The sequence below is a fragment of the Stegostoma tigrinum genome, chromosome 37, assembly GCF_030684315.1.
Source record: "Stegostoma tigrinum isolate sSteTig4 chromosome 37, sSteTig4.hap1, whole genome shotgun sequence".
NCBI lineage: Eukaryota > Metazoa > Chordata > Chondrichthyes > Orectolobiformes > Stegostomatidae > Stegostoma > Stegostoma tigrinum.
Window position 1 is genome coordinate 13,609,629 of NC_081390.1, and position 20,807 is coordinate 13,630,435.

Here is a 20,807-nt window from a genome sequence, read left to right on the forward strand (position 1 = left end):
CCAATGACACAAGAGAAGTTATGCTGCATCAATACAAAGCACAGATTAACCACATCTGGATCAGTGACTGCAGTTCTGGGCCCACCACCCCAGGAAGGATCCAACAGCCTTATAGGCAGTGTAATGTAGATTTATCATATATATTCAATATTTAATGATATTGAAATTTCAAGAGTTAAAATGATCAGGTCAACTTATACGAAGTAGTGTTGTATTCCCAATATTCAGAGGAATAAGGGATGATCTGATTGAAGCCCTCAAATAACCAAGAGAACCTCATAGGGTAGATCGAGGAAAACTATTTCCATTGGCTGGGGAGTCATGAATTTGAGGCTTTGTCCCAATGTTAGAATTATGCCTTTCAGCAGTGGTTGGAAAATCCTTCTATGCACAAAGGGTAACAAAAGTTTGTAACTTTTCTGAAAACAACTGAAGTTCAGTCAGATGCTAATTTCAACTGTGGAGATTGAGCAAGTTTTGTCAACCAAATAGGTATTAACAGATTTGTGCAAGGGTTATGAAGTTAATGTAAAGATTACCTCATTTGACTGATTGATCGATTATGCTCAAACTAACTGGCCTACCTCCTTCCTATGGTCCAAATGTAATTTTATACTTAACTTTGCTCTTATGGGCTCCATTCATTGCTAATTATTGGTTTATAAAATACCTAGACATTCAGAGCTGTTGTGGTACACGATTGGATAGGTGGGCTTTGATCCCAGGCCTCCTGGCTCAGGGATAGAAACACTACCACAAGAGCCTATCATGGCTGATTATATTGTCACCAGAATTGTCTAAAGCATAAGCTCAAAATTGTGACATCAATTATCTCATATTTCATGATCACAATATCTCGGCACAACATAATGCATTGAATTCTATAACAAATATGGAAACGTTCATCCAAAAACAAAATTTACCTGGCTCGGAGTTCAGATACTTGGTCAGTCAACTGGCCTAAAGCCTTGGCAGTACCTAGAATTTCTCTTCGTTCTTTGCCCGCACAAAGTTCTCCAACTTTGCCAGCTTCATCCAGTATTTGTTTGATTGCCTGTTCCCCAGCATCACCTAAAAGACACAACTGACCAGTTGAACTTCAAGCAAATGGCCATCAAATAATGTCAGAAAGAAAAGAACCCTATTTGCCATGGGAATATTTTGGGACATTGGACAAGCTAAAACTTTAAACTTAACTTGGAATTTTCGCATAGTAGCAACAATAATAGTTAATAATTTAGTTATTACCTGGAGGTGCATTGGGATCACTTAGCCAGTTCTTGGCCTGATCTATCTTTGAGTCAATCATAGCCAGAGCTCTTCTCATAGTTTCTGTATCCTATCAGAAGAAATAGCCATTATCAGAAATTTTAATGACCAAAAGCCAAAAGAAAGAAAAACATATTCAATTCAATATGACAAAATTTGGTCTTCATTATTCGTGCAACAGTAACAGAATGAGAAATCACACATCTTGTACTTGGTAAAAGCTTTTCTAGTTATTTAAATGATTTTCTTTAAAATACTTGTTTGACAGTTTGGTTCGCTAACTTAAACTGAGGCACGGAATCCAAATATTTTACACTGTAGCAAGTTTTGAAATAAGTTGTTTCTTAACATGGAAATTATAAATCATTGTAAGAAGGCACTGTCTTGAACAAAAGCAGCCAACATCAAACTAACATTTAAAGCCATTACAGAGTTTATTACTACCAATTCAGGGATTCTTCCACTGCATACAGTACAAACCACATAAGCACAACTAGATTACACTAAGTGCAGTTAGCTGCAGACCTTATTTTACTTAGAGGCAAGATACCAACTATAGACATCGCACTTTCTCACAAATTTTATGAGCTTAATAAAAACAAAGAGCAGTCCCAACCATACGCATGTAATACAGTCATTGTTATTTTGACAACAAACAGGGAATTTTAGATAAAAGCACTTCCTGTAAGCCATGTTCTAAGCAAAGAAATTGAAAATGCTGTAAATAACCGAGAACACAAACATCTCAATATTTCATTGCACAGTGCATATGGTTTCATCCGTTGAAGAACATCCATGATAAACAGGGCACTAAAATAGCCTTTTATAGGAGAAAATTACGAACACAGTATTACAAGATATTTGTATAAAAATCCTGGAAACTAATGCAGAATATGCAAGGAAAGGGGATCAGTTTATGTCCAATCTTTCAAAGAAGAGGAAGGGTTTCATCAGTAGGAGATGGTCACAATATTATCATCAGGACATGTAATGAGACTGAACAGGTTACTTACTTAACTAATTGTACAGTCTATTTCTAAAACAGATTTGTGCAAAAGGAAGCACATATCTCGACTGGAGATATAAATCACTTATTTACATCTCACTATTAAATGAGATTTAAGAAAAGTTACAAAATTACTGCCACTGCTTAAAAATTGTCAGACAGCTTCCAAATCTCAAACCATCCCTCGCAAACCCTAATTACTGATTTCAGTAACTGGTTGAAGACTTCACGCCCTCCAACTGGTCTAAATCGCTGCCTCTTAACAGTTCAAATCAGCCTAAACAAACTGTCACAGTGCCTATACAATTTTCTTCATTGAGTCTCCACAGTCTCCAACCGTGTGCGTTAATCTGTTGGCATCCTAACTGTTGGGTTTCCTCCCTGTTTCCGACTACCACAGTTGTCGTACCCTTCTGTCAACTTTCCCTTTATTCCTTTACTGATCGGCCTTAGAGTCAGAAAGTCATGCATTGAAACATATTCTCAATACTTGTACCTAAATCAGACTCAAAGTGCAATATAGTGTTGATGAAATGTTATATTGAAACAATCCCCAGTTCACCAAAATCAAGTCACAGCTTACTAATTGCCTCTCCTTAGCTCCCTGAGGCCCACTTCTGCTCCTGGAATCAATCCCTAGCCAAGCTCCTCGATTATTCAATTTCCCATCCTCAGCGAATGCTTGGTGAGCATCCCATCACACGTTTCACTTTTCTTCCCACTCACTTCCACCACCTCAAAAGAAATCTTATCCTCAATAAGTTTGACTCTGTACAGATTATTGCAAATCTACCTACTTGATCAAAAGAATCGCTAATCAACTACAGTCATCTCTTTGACGACTCCTTATACAAGAAAATGCAACTTCTAACCTCTGTCCCCTAAAATGAATTTTGTTCAGTCACCAATAACAACCTTCAGAACTGTGGCCATTGCCAACTGCCTCATCACAATGCTAGAGACTTTCAATACTGCATAAATTCAACATTCTACTCTCAAGACCATCTTGCATCTACATTTCCGAAACATGATACAGTTCCTCTTATACAAACTATAAGTCACCACACTTATTCCCTCAAACAGCATCATGAGGCCAGAAGTTCAATTTCCTTTTGTCCCAGGGTTAAAACTGTTATATTGTGGTGGCATTAGCAAAAAGTACTTGCACTGATGAACACTACTGACCTATGCAGCCAACTCTCCAAATCAATACACAAACTCCCTTCTTGGTTCAGTAACTGAAGGATCAGTTTTGCCAGTGCTGTCTTGGGCATGAAGTCTACTGGCATGCTGTGTTACCTTCAACATATTCTCAACTCAGTTAACCTACACTTCTATCATTCTCATCACATTGCTCACATCCCAGAAGACTTCAAAATCCCCTCAATACCATTCTTATTCCAAAGTTTAATAACAAAATACCTCTTTGCATGCACTGCTATCTTCAAAACACCCGAGTGTGGTAAATTCACCAAAGCCTTCAACATTTTCTCAAATCTCTCCAACACCATTGTCCCCACCCTACAGCCTCTTCAAAATCCTCCCTTTAACATGTTAATCTTAAACTTTAACATCCCAAACCCACATCAGTCTAATCCCAATATTTTTAATCCATTATTAAATGCCCAAAGTTATGTTTTGCATGACTACTACCATTCTATGTTGTGAAACATCTTAAAGAACACATTTCATTTCATACAGCATATATTTTAGAATCCCTACAGTGCAGAAAGGGGCCACTCAGCCCAAGTCTCCACTGAACCTCCAAACAGGATCCAACTCAGACCCAGTCCCCCAGCCTGACCCACCAACCCAGCATGGATATTCCATCTAGCCTGCATATCTTTGGACAGTGGGAGGAAAGCACAGCACTTTGAAGTAGCCCACACAGATAAAGGGAGAACATGCATACTCCACACAGACAGACAGTCACCCATGGCTAGAACTGAACCCAAGTCCTTGGCACTGAGAGGAAGGAGTACTAACCACTGAGCCACTGTGCTATCCCCTTTTGCCATTGAGCAATGGACATAACAAATTATTGCATCAATTAAGTGCACCTTAGTGTTGTCCTACAGAGAAAAAAATATCCTATAACCTAGTTAGAGTACAACATGATGTATCAATTTCAATCCACACGATATTCACAATCATGATTTCTAACATTCAGGATTAACTGCGTTGCCTCAACTTGCAAATTCCTCATATGGCCATTCAATTGAAATTTTAGTCAAAAGCACAAGTCTTCAAATATAATGTTTCCATGGTTAGGAATCAGTCAATTGTATCTAAAAATAAAAGAAATCCATTAATCCTTCAGATTAATGCAATTTAACTTCCTCATACCCTGTCTGCATAAGCACTTGATCTCACTTAATATCTTCAAAAATCAGCAATCACAACAAAAATTACAAAACTGTATACACTCACATGCTGTTGGTATGTTAAAATATTATAGCTTGGCAACTTGTATCCAGCTCATTATTTAGGACAGCATAACACTCGGCAATTATGAGCACTATGAAAAATTTGTAGAATCTCTAAAATGGGATCAAATAGTTGCCAAACTTTGATTAAATGGAGCCAAGAAAACATCACAACTAAAAGCTTGTGCTATGACATACAAGCAGGGCTCATCATTTTAACTAATGCACCACGTGCAACAGCAATACAACAAGGGTGTGTGTCTGGAATGCCTTTCCCATAGACAAATGACACCTTTATATTGATGGAAACTACACAAACTGCAGTGTTGACATCCATTTACTTTAAAACAAAATCAGCACTTTGGTTAAAAACTATGGCAACATAATTTAACTGTTACCAACAAAAATACTAATCCAAATTTGGGCTAAACAGATAAGGTTGGCAGAAACTGCTGAAAGCAATGTTGTGCCTTGAATTGATGTAGTTTAAAATGGCAAATTCAGCTGACAACAGGAGATGCGTACGGATTACCCTCTATCAAATTTGACACCTGATATGACAATCTTAAAAAAGTCTGCAATTTCTGCAGGAGCATATAGAACAGAGGCAATAATGTTGAAACTACTGTTTCTAGGATTATACATACATGGAGGGAAACTAGAAAGTGGAATGGACAGGAATGGCAGGAGGTAACTGATTAATATTCAGCAAAACATCACGATGACATGGTTTGAGAGATAGTGGGAACTGCCGATGCCGGAGAATCTATAACAAGGTGTGGAGTTGAATTAACACAGCAGGCCAAGCAGAACAGGAAAGCTGACATTTCGGGATTGGATCCTCCTCTGATTTCTGAAGGAGGGAACAGACCCGAAAAATCATTATTCCTGCTCCTCTGATGCTGCTTGGCCTGCTGTGTTCATCCAGCTCTACACACCTTGTTATCTCAGATCTTTGCATGTTTCACCATCTTTGCTTAAAACTTAATGGAAATACAAGACAGCTGAACTTTTGTTTCAAACAAAATGCTGTAAGTGCCAGCAGTCTACATGATTAATTGCCCTAAATTAGATTTGGTTCCGTTCTGGTCACCCCATTACAGAAGGGATATTATTAAACGAAAAAGAGTTCAAAAAAGATTTACTAGGATGCTATCTGGATTGGAAGGTTTGAGTTTTAAGTAGAGTTTGGATGGGCTGGAATTTCATCCAGTGTAGGAGACTCGGGGTGACCTTATATAAGCGATATACAATGTTGAGAGGCACAGATAAGCTCGATAGCCAATAGCTTTTCCCCATGGTAGGGGAATCTAAAAACTAGACAGCATACATGAAAGGAGAGAAGGGAGATACACAAAAGGAGCCAGAGGGGAACATTTTTCCCCCCACACAGATGATGGTGAGCGTGTGAAACCAATTGCCAGAGGTAGTGTTGGAGCCAAATACAGTTTCTTCATTTCAGAAACATTTAGACAGGTATGTGGATGGGACAGGTATTGAGGATATGGATCAAGCAAATGGGGCTAGCTTAAATTGTGAAAACTGGGTGGCATGGGAATTTGCTCTGACCCTAAAAAAGAAAACCCACAACCCACTCAGTATCACAAATAATTTTACCCAAAAGTTTCATCTCTGTTGGGAGCAGTATTTTGATGCAATAAACGATAACACAAACAGAGCACGCTGGTAAACTAATGTTAAGATATGACTCAATATCCAATCAATGTTACAATGTACAAAGTCAAGAAACTAAAATTCTTACGAAATTAAGTTTTCCTAATTTACATAGATATTAATAAATGTTCAGAATGTAAAAAACAAACTTAGCTTAACTTTAAGGTTTTGACAGGACAAAAATGCAAGACAATAAAAGACAATTTAATGATTCAGAAAGGTGTCCATGCATTGAGGTTTAGTGTGGAACAAAAAAAAACTTCAAATGCTTCTTGACCTCTTCCCAGAACAAGATCATCCAGGCTACTTTATGTGCAATGATGCAGGATTTAAAATTGCGAACTGGGGATCAAAGTACAACTGTTTCCCCAAGTTTAGAAGAATTACCAAAACATAATTTTCAAAAATAGAAACTCATGTTACCCTTACACTATCTTATATGCAGTTTTTAAAGGGCATTAACAAATTGGGCAGATTCACTCCTTCAGTGGTGCATGAATGAAAGATTGCATATATAAATTAACAAACTGTATTTGGTTTGTCTAATTCTTACTAAAAAGGATAACTCAATTCCCAAAACATTTCAAACTTAGAAAAGCTCTCTGCAGAATACACACGTACTTTTTCAGGTAATGCAGAAACTCTGCCATTAGTCAGAAGACTGCACCAACTATTAAAATCAACCATCAAATTGCTCCTGTCTTCTATGACGGTAAAGAAGCTTGTTTTAAAAATGGCACTGTTACGTGTATTAGAACTTCAGTGGGTTAGAAACATACACTCACTGTTACATTGCAAACAGTGTGTTCATGTGTGCTTTCTGCAACAATGTTAAATTCTTAATGTGCAATAAATTTACAGTGACATTTGATGCACAAGTAAATAATCGAATAGCAAGGGTTACTCGTAAGCAGCAGCAAGACAGGTCACTGAATTAAGTGATGATCTTAACCAACTGATGTAGACGAGACATGTGGCATTCATAAAATTGCTACAGTGCAGAAAACCAATTTAGTCCATTGAGATTGCACCAAAGAGCATGCCACCCAGTCCCCAACCCCCTATCCTAGTCTATCTTTGCAATGCTGCATTTCCTATGGCCAGTCCGCCTAACCTGCATGTCTTTGTGTTGTTCTACATGATTAGCGGCACAATTCAATTTACTATATGGTGTCTAAATTCTGGTTTCCAAAAATAACCTCGTAAAAGCAGAAAATAAAATTGATGATACAATGTCAATACCTAGATCTTCTTTAATGACAGAACAAAAGTTCAATTATACTGAAGAGCTGCACATTAATTGTGCAAAACAGTCAGTACTGTAACAAACTATTTTAAGTTCAATATTTGTTAGGACCGGTGGACAAAGCAGTAAGAACAAGCCATTTATTTCCAGCTTCTATCACTGTTGTTGTCTTTTCTGTAAACTTGCTTCTATCCACTTTCCTTTTTGCGGAAGTATATTTTTGGGGTACAAAGATAGCACAATCGTTGTACCAAAAACACAAAAATCCAACTAAGCAGAATCACATTAAGGATTAAATTACGTAATTAATTATGCTCCCTATGAAGGAAAGAATAGTTCTCATGAATAAATATAAATAAATGATAAAAGGTTGTCGAAGAAAGGGTGGGTAGAAATGAGGAAACAGGAGGCCTCCTTGTGGGGACAATGAGAATGGTTGAGCTTCATGAAACAACAGGATGCTGCCAACGTTGCAGTGAACGTGGGAGGGGGGGGACGCGCGCAGGGAGAAGGGGGGCGCGCGCGGGCAAAGGTGGGGGAAGGGGGGGGTGAAGAGGGAGAAATAGGATATATTAAAACCGTTTTTAAAAAAAAGGTACTTAAGAGGTTGGTGGTATGCATCCTCAGTCACCAGAGGAAACAGATTATTGTCAACGAAAAAGCAAAACAGGAGGGGAAATCCTTGGAATATATGTTATGATGATCTGGATAGCATTACCCCTAAAAAGGAAGAAGTGGATTTCACAAACCCAAAGTTGCAATAGATAATTGAGAAAGAGGAAAAATTTGTGTCATTATGAGGAAAGAGGTTAGGGATGAAACCAAACAAACACCACTACCAAAGTGCTGGCACAGCTTCAAGTGTGAAATGGCCTGTTCCTGTACTATTTAATTCCATTATTCTTTAATCAATATATTGAGGGCAGCACCTTATAGAACAACTCCAGTTCAGATCAACAAGCTCGGAAACTGAACAGTCTTATTGTCTGTTGCGGTCAACCCTTTGCAATGTTGCATATTCACCAATAGGTCAGTGGATTTGATACACCAAATTACCTTTAGGATGAGTACTAAAAATAATTTTAAGATGCTGAAATGCATGACTGATCCTCACGGAAATCCCCACTAGCCATTCAACTTCACACTCCTATTGGTAAGAGCTTTATCAGAAGCTATTGCAGTGATCATGCTATAATCTGACGTGGTTTAAAAGTTTTAACAGACATTTTTAAACCACGAAACATTTGTGGTAAAAATGTCCCAAACACTTAACCTAACCTTAAGGTGTATTTCAAGAACCGTGTTCAGCATGTGCTAGCCATAACATTATTTGAAGCAAACTGCACCACACACCAAGGCAGTAAGGCAGTAATGAGCATTCATTCAGAACATGCTTCAGCAGAAAAAGAGAGAAAAACAAACACGTGAGCTTACCTTCTACAAGGCAGAATGAAGAAGAAACAAGAAAGTAAAAATAAGATGCTTGTATTGATCCCAAAAGGAAAAAAAAGCAAAAAAAGAGAAGATTTGAACAGATAATGTTTTGACCATAAAAATGCACGTAGTTTATAAACAAGAATTTTCTTTCCTTTGTAACTGGCCAAAAATACAAAAATGTTGCCACAATACCTGGAAATTTATCAAATTCAGATTTACATATGTTTTTATTCAGTAGTTTTTTTTAGGTCAGTCATTAGACACATAACAGGATAGAGTGCATATATTAGCCTGTCTTGAGGCAGCCATTTTTGTAGTGAAACCCACGTACATACAGATAACGAACAACACAATCACACTATTCATTAGTGTGCAGGTGTCATTTTACTTCAGCCAATATCAAATTATGTATTCTATTATATTTTAAGTCAAATGTAAACTTAATCCCAATTTCTCTTACAGCTCAGCATATGAAGCAAACTAGTTTCAGAAACTACCTGTTTACTGTATGCAGTTCAATGAAATAAATAAAAATAAACCCAGTCTTGGTAATAAAGCAAGACTGAAAACAATGAAAAATGAAAACAAAATCTGTTGCAATAAGATTGCACACGACAGACTCTCATTAAGGAAACTGTACAGTATCTTATTATATTTCAACAGACAAGTAAATGAAAGCTTTACCACTCAAGTAACTTTACTGTCATTTACTCAAAATCTCAGATATACCTTACTAGCCCAAGCATCTTCATCCCAGGATGTCAGCTGCAGAACACGAATGATCTCATTGATTTCAGTACTCATCTTCTCCACAGTGAAGTTACGGTTCTTTAGAGCTTCTTCCATTCCTTGGCTTTTGAACTGCTTCGTAGTTACAAAAATCTTAATAGCTAAAAATAAAAATCAAAAATGAATTTTTTGTTGTTACAAGTGGTATGTAGTTCCATGACTAGACACTTGTGGACATTCCTTGACATCACAATATATACAGCAATTAACTAAAGCGTGGATTTCAACTGCAAATTCATCAGTTTTATGACTGATGCAGCTATAATTTACATAAATTAGTAACAGAAAGATCCAGAAAGTTATTAGCACGTGATGGATTAAAAAATAAAGTTGCTGTTTTATAGCGTTCCAGAAGAGTCCCAGTCCAAACTATTAGCAGGTTATTTTTAATACCCTTAAGATTCTTAAACAACTTTTTTAAGCACATCTGGCGTTTATTTTCAGCTCTTAATTATCAAGGAACCATTTTTCTTTCAACAACTGAGTTTCTAGGCAGTATATTTTTTTTAATATAATTTATTCCTTCTCATTGCACATGGCAGTAACACCTTCACAAAAATAAAATCAAATTGGTGCAATGCTTGAACAAAATTTAACTCAATTCTGAATGCAAAGAGAAAGGAACAGAAAATAACATTATGCCATTGGCTCAGAAAAATATAACTTGCTATGCTGAAGATATTTGATTTTTTTAAATGCAACAGATTTATTTGATTTAAATAAAAATATATCAAGTCACCACCATATGAAATGTCAATTTGAATTATGACCTATAATCAAGATTGAAGGCTCCAGGAGAGGTGGAAATAAAAAAATGCCACAACTGATTTGTATTTTCATAGTTAAAACATACTGATAGATCTCTCCTAGTCCAGAAGTTTAGCTATTTTCAGAAGTACCTGAAATCAGTACAGGAAGAAGTTCTTTCACTGTGTTCATGGAGTTTACCAGCATAACTCTATGCTCCTGATGAGTCAATTCCTGTTGTCTTTCATCAATCATTTTAGCCATTTTAGTCATTCCTAATTGAGGGCACAGGGAAGAAAGAAGGGAAAAACAACAACTGCAGCACATTAAAACACAAATGAAAGTCATTGTGCACTCTCCTTTTTTTATTATGATACATGAATAGTCCAATGTGCACAATATAAACTTCAATTGCATTAAAATTTAAATTTTGCAATTACATGTCCAACATTCCAGATCCACTAATGCAGGTGCTAATGAATTCTCATTCAAGCTTCATCCATCAGACACATTGATGTATCTGGTTATAGTCAAACCAACTGTAAATTCATCATAATTTTGATTTTTTTGGTACATAAGCTTATCCTCCATGCTCCAAGCAACAAGTTTAGCTCCACAAAATGGCACATCTTTCAAAGTTTGACTGAAAACCCAATTTCTAACCTGGACCCAAATTTTTGGTGTAAGTCACCAAATCCTCCATAGTTTCGACCACTTCAGCTACTGTAAGATATTCCAAGATGCCTTTGCAGACACGGATGATTTTACGAACCTAGGAGGTAAAATTAATTGGTACAAAAAAATTGTTGTTAAAGTTACACATGACAACTCAATTCGTGGGATACTAACAGACAAAGATGCAAAAGTCATAGACATTTTTCCCAAGCAAAATTGAACAAGTTATCAAATAAATACCTCTGCTTCATCAAACGTCAAGAGCAAGTCTGAAGTTCCAGAAAGAATACCTCTCGAACCATCAATGAGGTAATCGCGTGCAGGTACAGCATATGGATTGTCCTTCAGCATCTGTGCAGCCTGGATCAATTTAGTGCAGGCATTTTCAACTCTATGAATGATAAATCAGTAAGTTGAAATAACGGCTCTATTAACTTCTATGTACACAATAGTGGATTTCTTTACAGATGGACACAACAAATACCTAAACCTGTGTTTTGTAAGAAAGATGTAAGGTTAGGAACAACACTGAAGAAAAACTAGAAGGTTTTGGCTGACATATTCCTAACTTATTCACTCCACTAAATGGATATCATGAAGTTCCAAAAGAAGATGTATATTGACCAGTGTTATGAATAAATATTATAAACAAAGAGAAATGCTAGTTACTTCACTACAAAATAGCTTTTTGTCTATGTTATTTGCTCCCCATGCATTTCATCTCCTATGACCATTTCAAGGTGCATTTTAAAATAATCAGCAAGAACTCGAAGTCAGAATGTATATTTTCAAACTGATTATGTCATATGTATCACCAGTGACATTAAAAATCGGATACGCTCTTTTGTGGGGTTTGAGTGGTGACACCAAAGCAACCGAAACATTAAGTGCGTTCAGACTTCAAACAAACCACGAACTCCACGCCCACTCTAACCCTAACTTGTTACAGAATATTGTTTTTGTCAAATTTTACTAGGACTTATCTTTCAGATTTGCCCTTTGAAAGCAACAGTACTCTATATGTAGACAAACTCATTGTGTTAGCTGCATTCTCAGCATTTTCACAGAGCAAAGAAAGCCATTAGAAAGAAAACTAGATAATAAAATGTGAGGCTGGAGGAACACAGCAGGCCCAGCTGCACAAAAGCTGACGTTTCAGGCCTAGACCCTTCATCAGAGAGCATGCTGTGTTCATCCAGCCTCACATTTTATTATCTTGGATTCTCCAGCATCTGCAGTTCCCATTATCACAGAAAAAAAAAACTAGGCTAGGAACAGATTTATACAACAGCTGAGAATATTCTTTTGCCTTTTTAAAAAAAATCATCCAATTGCTATTCCAAAATCTTATCTAGAGCCTGAATACAACATGTTGGTATTTTCATGGATTGTTGTGTGGAACATGTCCTTCTCTACTCAATGGTCTCCAGCAATAGTCAACAGCATCAGTCATTACAGGAGAACTTTGCTCAAGAGAAAAGTTACGTTTTCTCAGTTGTATATTCTCAGCTGAACCCTCCAAAATATTTGCATTATCACCAAGGAACAACAGCAATCTTCAGAAATTTGCTAGAAAGTCCGTAAAAAAAAAATACTCCATGCTAATTATCACACAGCCTACCACTATTTTAAACCCTTATACTGCATACTCAGACTTTTGCTTTTCTTACATACAATTGCTGGATCCAAGATTCTGAAACTTGAGCGGTCATGGAGCAAACCAGAAAACAGCTGTCACTTATTTTGTTCAGTCAAAACAGGCACATTATGAATAAGATAATATGTGTTTGCCAAGTAAAGGGTTAATTTGTAGCTTCTTGTACAAAGGAGCGTGCCACATTTCAAGTCCAATTGAACCGAAAAATTGTAGTTTTTCAGTCATCAATATATCCAAAGTTTGTTCAATTGCACAGTTACGTTGGACATGGGACATGGTTCTCCAAGTTTCACGTGGGCTGATATAGCCAGGACCTCATTTGTTGCGAGCAGCAAAAGGGTTACACTATTTAGTATGATCTGTCAGTCTTTGGGACATATAGCCTACATAACTGGCATCACACCTTAACTGAAAATCATAAATCACCATACTCATTTTGTGTGATAGGTGGAATGTCTACAAATGCTGCCTTTGCTCTTGAATTGACAATTCTTATGAACTATCCTGTTGAGTGCAAGGCAAAGTTTTTACAAAATGTTTCAGCAATTCCATTATTTTGTTGTCTTCTCAATCATTGTGAATTTGCTTAAAAACTAAAGACGAAACATACAATCTCAACAATGCAAGATTAAGCTTTGGTTAGGATGGCTGAAAATAAAACACTCACACTAAACTGAAAGTTCAACTAAACTGAAAAATTTCAACTCCTGTGAATGATGCCAGCATGAGAATTGCTCCCAAGCCTTAAAAACCATTTCCTTCCACCATGGAAAGTCAAGCATCATTAGCTGGAGCTTCACCTTCTCATGTGACTGTAACTCCAATCAACAACAATCCACATTCCATGACTGCAGAAAATGTATTTACTTCTGATTAAATTTATTTGGCTCTCTCAAGCAGCCTCCACACAGTTGCATCCTATACATATTGGCAGTCATCCAAAAGCCCTACCACATACATTTTACTTAAAAAGAAGTGCCATGCATCTGCCATGTGCGAATTTCACATCAGGTTCATTACCCAGGGCTTACATTTCAAAATTACCATTTTAAGTTACAAATGTGCAATGGCTCCACTCTAAAAAATTAATGCAATCTCTGTAGGTCCTTACTGGAGCGTACTTCTCTTCCGACCACGTACTAAAGAGATACTTCCCCTCCTGTCTCACCACCAATATAACAACTTTCAGGTAGCCCATTTCCAATGAGTGCCTTTGTTGTGCTACACACCAACTTCAAAAGCAAGAATATCCATCTTTCACCTTGAGCCTCTTAACTCTTGCTCAGTTTCCATTGCTTGTCATTGAGTTTCTCGAGAAACTCTCGATATTAGAAAGGCACTAAAATAGTGCAAATTCATCTTGGACACTGGTAGTTGTAAGAGATAGGCTTACCAGGGTTAAACTGAGAGAATTCAACGGCATGCAATGAGAAGCCACAGAATCTAGGAATTTTTTTGGACATCAAAACACTTTGCAGATTAAATGTCAGATCATCATTTGTGTGCCTGGGTCTGATGTGGAAATCTTGTCGTTGGCTAGGTTAGCTGTCATTCAATGGAGTGAACATAAATACAGCTTTATACACTGCTCAGCATAAACTACAAATAAACGTGAACAGTTCTTGGCAAAGCAGTGAATCAGACCAAACTATTCAACTCAACACCAAATTGCACATTATAAATATGTTGATGATATTTTGGACAGTGGGTTGGTGTGAAGAAAATGACCCTGAATACAAATCACTATTAAAAAATCCATAACCTTTCCCCAATATGGCAAATGAATTCACCAAGATTGTAACCATTACCAAAGCACAAATGAAAACTAAGTACAAGTGAAATCATAATCAGTTATTCATTACAAGCCTATTTTTGGGTATATGTAACTCAATACTCACTTGATGAAGGCTGGTGGCATATCCCTCTTCATGACCTGATCTTCAGTTGTCTGTACTGTCTCTTTGCCAACCTGAAACAGATTTATAAAGAACAGCTGATAACATTTACCACACACTTATCACTGGGAAAAGCACTGATGGCCACATTCCAGATCCAAATTGAATAGTAGTATTCTGTACAGATGGATGGGCAGATAGGTAGACAGATAATATGTATCAGATGTGTTCACAAAGAATATTTGCACTTTCCAAAAACTTCACCATTTCATGGCTTTGTTGAGGAAAAAAGGGTCTAGGCCCGAAACGTCAGCTCTTGTGCTCCTGAGATGCTGCTTGGCCTGCTGAGTTCATCCAGCTTCACACTTTGCTATCTAAGAAAACAGGGGAAAGGGTCTGGGTGGGATACTTTGAGGTTCGGTGTGGACTTGTTGTACCAAAGGGCCTGTTTCCACACTGTAGGGATTCTATTTTTTTTTAAAAATCAGCCTGTCAATTATCATATTGAACTTCAATTTTTAACCATCAATAAACCATATCGATAAAACTGACACTGGAGAAAGACATTTAAGAATGTTATCAATTGTATAAACTTTGGGCTGAATACAAAAATACATTTCTTTATTTTGACAACATACTGAACGCATCAGCTATCAAACAAAAATAGGCTTTTGCTTTCATTACCTTGTCATAGACTGCCTTCCTTTCTATATACAGCCTTCCACCTCCCAACAGTTCCCTTAACTTCTCACCATTTCAGACATGAGAATATGAATAAACGGCAGAGGCTAATAAATCAATAGGCTAAAAAGATCACAAGCTGATGGCAGACAGACAAGCAAAAGTTAGTGGGCAAAGTCAAGGCCCAAGGAAATCAGTAATGATTGAGCCCACCTTAAGGGGTCAGCATCACAAACAGCACAACTAAGAAATTTCTGAAGGAGAAAAAGACTTCAAGGTAAATCTAATGCAATGTCACATGCAGATGAGCTTTAAAGTTTGAATTATGGCTATTGAACTTCACAAGTTCATACTATGTTATCTGCTCTACCTCTTTACGTTAGCTGATCTTTCTAGAGATGGGATGTTAATGGGATAACATTCCATTAATATTTACGCTCCCTATCTTCCTACACAGGGATGTGTGCCTGAATGGGATTGGGTGGGACACATTGGTAAAGGTGTGGGACATCTACAATTCTGAAAAGGAATGAAACTTCTGTTTATACTGAAGTGGCCAGGTCAGTGACTTTCTGTTCAAGCCAGACACTTCGGCAACTTGAAAACAGTTAGCAGTCACTTCGCGAACGATCAATGGTGTATCCTGCTCTTTATGTTCCGAATGTAGTAATTTTTTTTTGTATTAGCCAATTCATACATATAGAGTATAAAAAGCGGGGACTGTCCACTGTTTGGGGAGAATCATTTAGAAACTCAGCACTCTGTGCCAAGTTGAGTATAACAATCCTCCACAGCTTGTACTTACTGAAGAAAGGCCTGTGTTTTTATAGACAGCCAGGTCAATGTCTTGCTATTGCATCAAGTCCATGAGGTTCTCTGAAAAACGAACCTGACAGAGATACTTAAAAGCAACATGCCTTTTTAGGGTGCCTTTAACTTGAAAAGCATCTGAAAACACTTGATATGAGCATTACCAAAACAGAAATTTAACACCTACTGACACTCGAGGACAACTGAACAAAAACTTGACCACAGGGATAGGTTTCAAGAAGTATATAAATAAAATCAAAGGAGGTGGGGGGTGGAGAAAGGAGTGCAGGGAGAGAATTCACAAGCTCAGGCTCTTTACAATTGATGGAGCATTATCAGTAATGAATTGACGACAAACAGGAAAACACAGAACACAACTGGGAGTTATAGGGCCATGGATGTCAGGGCTACATGTTATCAAGCTACACAAACAAACAAATAGAAATTGCTGGAAAAGCTCAGCAGATCTGGCAGCATCAGTGAAGAAAGGTCACTAGACCTGAAACTTGAACTCCGCTTTCCCTTCACAGATGCAGCTCGGCCTGCTGAGCTTTTCCAGCAATTTCTAGTTATGTTTCTGATTTCCAGCATCCACAGTTCTATGGTTTGTGTGTTAAGCCAGTGCGTTTAACTGCCAAGAAAACATACAGCATCTAATTAAAATCTCACTTTGACGCATCTACAGAGTCCTCAAGAACGACAGAAAAACACAACAGTGGTGGTTTATTAAAATTTTGCCAATCCTGATTCACTGAATACATTCATCTCTTTCTGCATTCCTGGAAGGTCAGTATCTCAACGTTGTTCCTCAGTGATCTGCAAATAGGCATGGCAACTGACTACCTATTCTCTATCCCAAGGAAATATTTTCAGTAGACACATTATGCTGGTCTCACATAAATAGAATCTCTCATACCATAAGAGGTGTGGATGTCTTCAAGCCATTGGAGACAAAATATTAAATTGCTTAACATACCCAATTGTTGGCATGTTGAATCTAAATGTTGCTAAGTCCCACCCTGTTCGGAGTTTGTAGATTTTTAGGCACAGAAGAGTTTTTTAAAAAAAACACATTCCTAAAATCATTTGTGGGAAGAACAAAAGAATCAATTCCAAAAAAGTTGAAATTTAAAGTATATTTCCACAGTTTTAGAACACAATTTTCCAACTCCGCAAATGATCATGTTCACAAATTGCATTAATACACAAGACTGATGTCAGAATTGTAGTTGTCTCATTTTGAGCATTGACATCCTTTTTTTAAGAAAAAAAAAGCAGCAGAACCAAATACATTAAGTTTAGAACTCAAGTTGCTTACCTAACATTTTAATAAGTGACTGGTTATTTTCAACATGAACACATTTGTAGTCTTGCATTTTACGCCACGATTTAAAATACCTGTATAGTGCCACCAAGTATCACACTACTCCAAACACTCTTGGTTCCAGAGCTAAAACAGACACCCAACTCCAAATGCCAGAGATGTTACGATCTGCATGTCCAACCATCTTTAGGAATGCATAAATATTTTATATGCTGTTTAATCCACACATGATTTCATTGTTTCAAATCATTTCCTTACCACACAAGGATTCTCTATAATCGTCAAATCTATGTGAAGGCAGCTTCTGAAGCACCAGAGAATGACAACTTTGCACATTTTTCACTGTACTTGCATTTCTACATTAGTACACATGACAATAAAATCTAATTGCAATTCTAAAATGCTGAGAGATAATGAAGCTGAGGCAAATTGTGGAATCCTTACAGTGGAGAAGCAAGGCATTTGCCCCAACGAATCCACGCAGACCCTTTGAAAAGCATTCCACTTGGACCCACCTAATCCCCGTTACCCTGCATTTCCCATTGCCAACTCCACCTAAACAACACACCCCCGGACACTTATGGGCAATTAACAAATCCCCCTACCCGTCACGTGTTTGGAATCTGAGAGGAAACCAACAGGGAGAATGTTCAAACATCACTCAGTCAGTCACCTGAGGGCAGAATCGAACTCAAGTCCTTGGCACTGGAAGGCAGCAGGGCTAACCACTGAGCTGCCATGCCACTCTTGAAATATACAAGTCGTTCACAGGTTCAGTTATCTTTGCCAGCTTTTGCTGTTTAACAGTAACATTTAGTAGCTTAAAATTAACAGCACGTTAAAACTAAACTAAAACAAGCAAAGTTTAATGCCATTTGATGCATTAAACCTACTGAGTACATGCAACTTATCCATCATTTTAAGCTAACCTTCTAATTTCTGCCTCATTTCTTCTGACCCCATCACTCCAAAAGATAAGACAATAAAGAAGACAAAAATTGAAAAAAATCTGTAGAATACTGTTACTGTTATTTTGTATGCAATCCTTACCTGTTGCCTTACTACTGAAAACAAAATTAAACCAACTACTTGTCCTGCTCCAAGTCCAACCTAAATAATGCACTTCAAAAAGTTTTATCTATCCCTATCAAGATGATGCAATGTAAATCACATTTGTCAGATAAAATAAAAGCCTTGTTGTGTGAGTCTCCAAGTCTCTAAGTCTCAATTACTCTAAAGGCCTTTTCTGAGCAGTCTCCAACAAATAATTCCTTCAAAAAGCATCAAGCCTGGGGCAGATAATATTCCAAGGCAGCTATTAAAACAAAAATCAATTTGGATTGAAATCAAATGCTCATCAGAAGTGATCAAATATGTAGATCGCTCTTTTAAAAATAAAGTCAGCTGCACATCGATTAGGAACTTATAACACCAAATTATTTTCCACTGTCGTTCACAGGCATCTTCTATGTTCATGAACTTCGATTCAATATTCACATTTTCACCTTTGGCCAGAGGAAATAAAAAGCCATCTTACTTTATACCACATTAATTCAATACAACATAGGAACAGGCCCTTTGGCTCTCCAAGTCTGCACTGATACTAATCCTTATTCAGCCCCACTACTTAGTGTCCATGCACAGTTTCTATCTACCTGTTCGTCTTCCATTCACGTGTCTATCGAGATATACCTTAGACAATGCTAACATGCCTGCTTTCACCACCTCCACTGGCAGTGAGTTTCAGACACCCACCCACCTTCGGGGGAAAAAAAATCCCTACATTTCTCCCCTAAACTTTCACCCTCTCACCTTGAGCCTGTGCCCACTTGACTATCCACCCTATCTGTGCCTCTGATAATTAAGTAAACCTTTAGTGCCTCTCAGCCTCCAGCTTTCGAGGGAAAGCCAACTGAGTTTATCCAGCCTCTCCTCATAACTAAAACCCTCTTGAAAGGGCAACATCCTGGTAAATCCTCTCTGCATCCTCCCCACAGTGGGGAGGAACAAAAATCAAAGGTCATATGTAATAAGCAACTGTGATGGAATCTTATAGGGATCCAAGCTGACGTGGGTTGTAGCGAGTTGTGTGGTACTATCAGGCCACAAATGCAGCAAGGTCCATCTTGACAACAGAAAAACAACACGTGCCACCCTGTACACTTTTCACAAGCAACGGTGAGATTTTCATGAGGAAGCATCATGTCAAGTGACTGGGGTTCTTGCTTGTTCAACGCCTTGTGAACAGCCCAACTCACTCTTACATTCAGCTTCCTATCTTACCGAAGAAGCTCAACATTGGTAAAATTCGTTAAGGAAACCACAGCAAGCATCTGGTGGATTCAGTCCTGCTACCTCCATCTTTATGATAACCAATAGCTGTCTCTCTTCACCGTAAGGTTCATATACAAATGTTAGTTCAAGGCTTAGTTATTTGAAAAAGATGTTTAAACTTGAGTTCTAAATAAAATTAGTTCATTTCTTTAAATTTCTGAAGGAACCATTAACAAGGCACAGAATGAAACATTTATTTCCCTCAAATGAACCATGGCATTGAGCACCATTAAGATAACGAACCCTTCACCCCATGTTATGTTTTGAAGTATCAAAAAAAGCAAGTCAGGTACAAGATAAGGGAAAATCTGATTAAGTGCTTCATGCACTTAGGGTGTCAAACCACGATTGCTGAACAGGTAGCACGGTAAACAAATGCTCTGCTTTCATTTGTTCACAAAGGCTTAAATAATTTGTATAGCACCTCCACTGCAGGCACATGCCAAACTATGTCACAAAACAAAACTAGACATCAAGGGTTAGGGCAGGAGATCACAAGGACAGTTGAAAAAGCCAGCTTCAAAGCAAGAATTTTCAAGCCGACCCAAGTGAGCACATGGGATGGAGATGGAGCAAGGGTTCGGTATGAGCTAAGAGCAGGGTGGAGGAGATCATTGTAATCTGGTTAATAATCTAAATGACAAGATCTTGCAGAATGATATCAAAGTGATTGCGGTAATGAGTGTGCATCAGGTTAGGTTGAATACGTATCAGAGAACCAATGGTTGGCGGCAGTGTGTGTGGGGGGGGGGGGCGGGGGGGAGGAGGAGGGTGTATGGGTATGTTTGGAGTGAAAGCTGAAGTCTGAAAGACCAGGAATCATTAGGTACAAATCAC

General features: G+C 37.8%; 1 protein-coding gene across 2 annotated transcripts in view; it reads right to left on the reverse strand.

Moving 5' to 3' along the window:
• Positions 1–20,807, reverse strand: part of LOC125467613 (vinculin) — a 110,590-nt gene that overhangs the window by 48,925 nt on the left and 40,858 nt on the right. For both annotated transcript variants that reach the window (XM_048563714.2, XM_048563716.2), the window contains exons 2-8: positions 14,825–14,895; positions 11,510–11,660; positions 11,258–11,366; positions 10,747–10,869; positions 9,788–9,948; positions 1,249–1,339; positions 924–1,071 (exon numbers count right to left, since the gene is read on the reverse strand). In XM_048563714.2, coding sequence (XP_048419671.1) covers positions 924–1,071; positions 1,249–1,339; positions 9,788–9,948; positions 10,747–10,869; positions 11,258–11,366; positions 11,510–11,660; positions 14,825–14,895 — 854 coding nt within the window. The remainder of the gene's footprint in view (positions 1–923; positions 1,072–1,248; positions 1,340–9,787; positions 9,949–10,746; positions 10,870–11,257; positions 11,367–11,509; positions 11,661–14,824; positions 14,896–20,807) is intronic.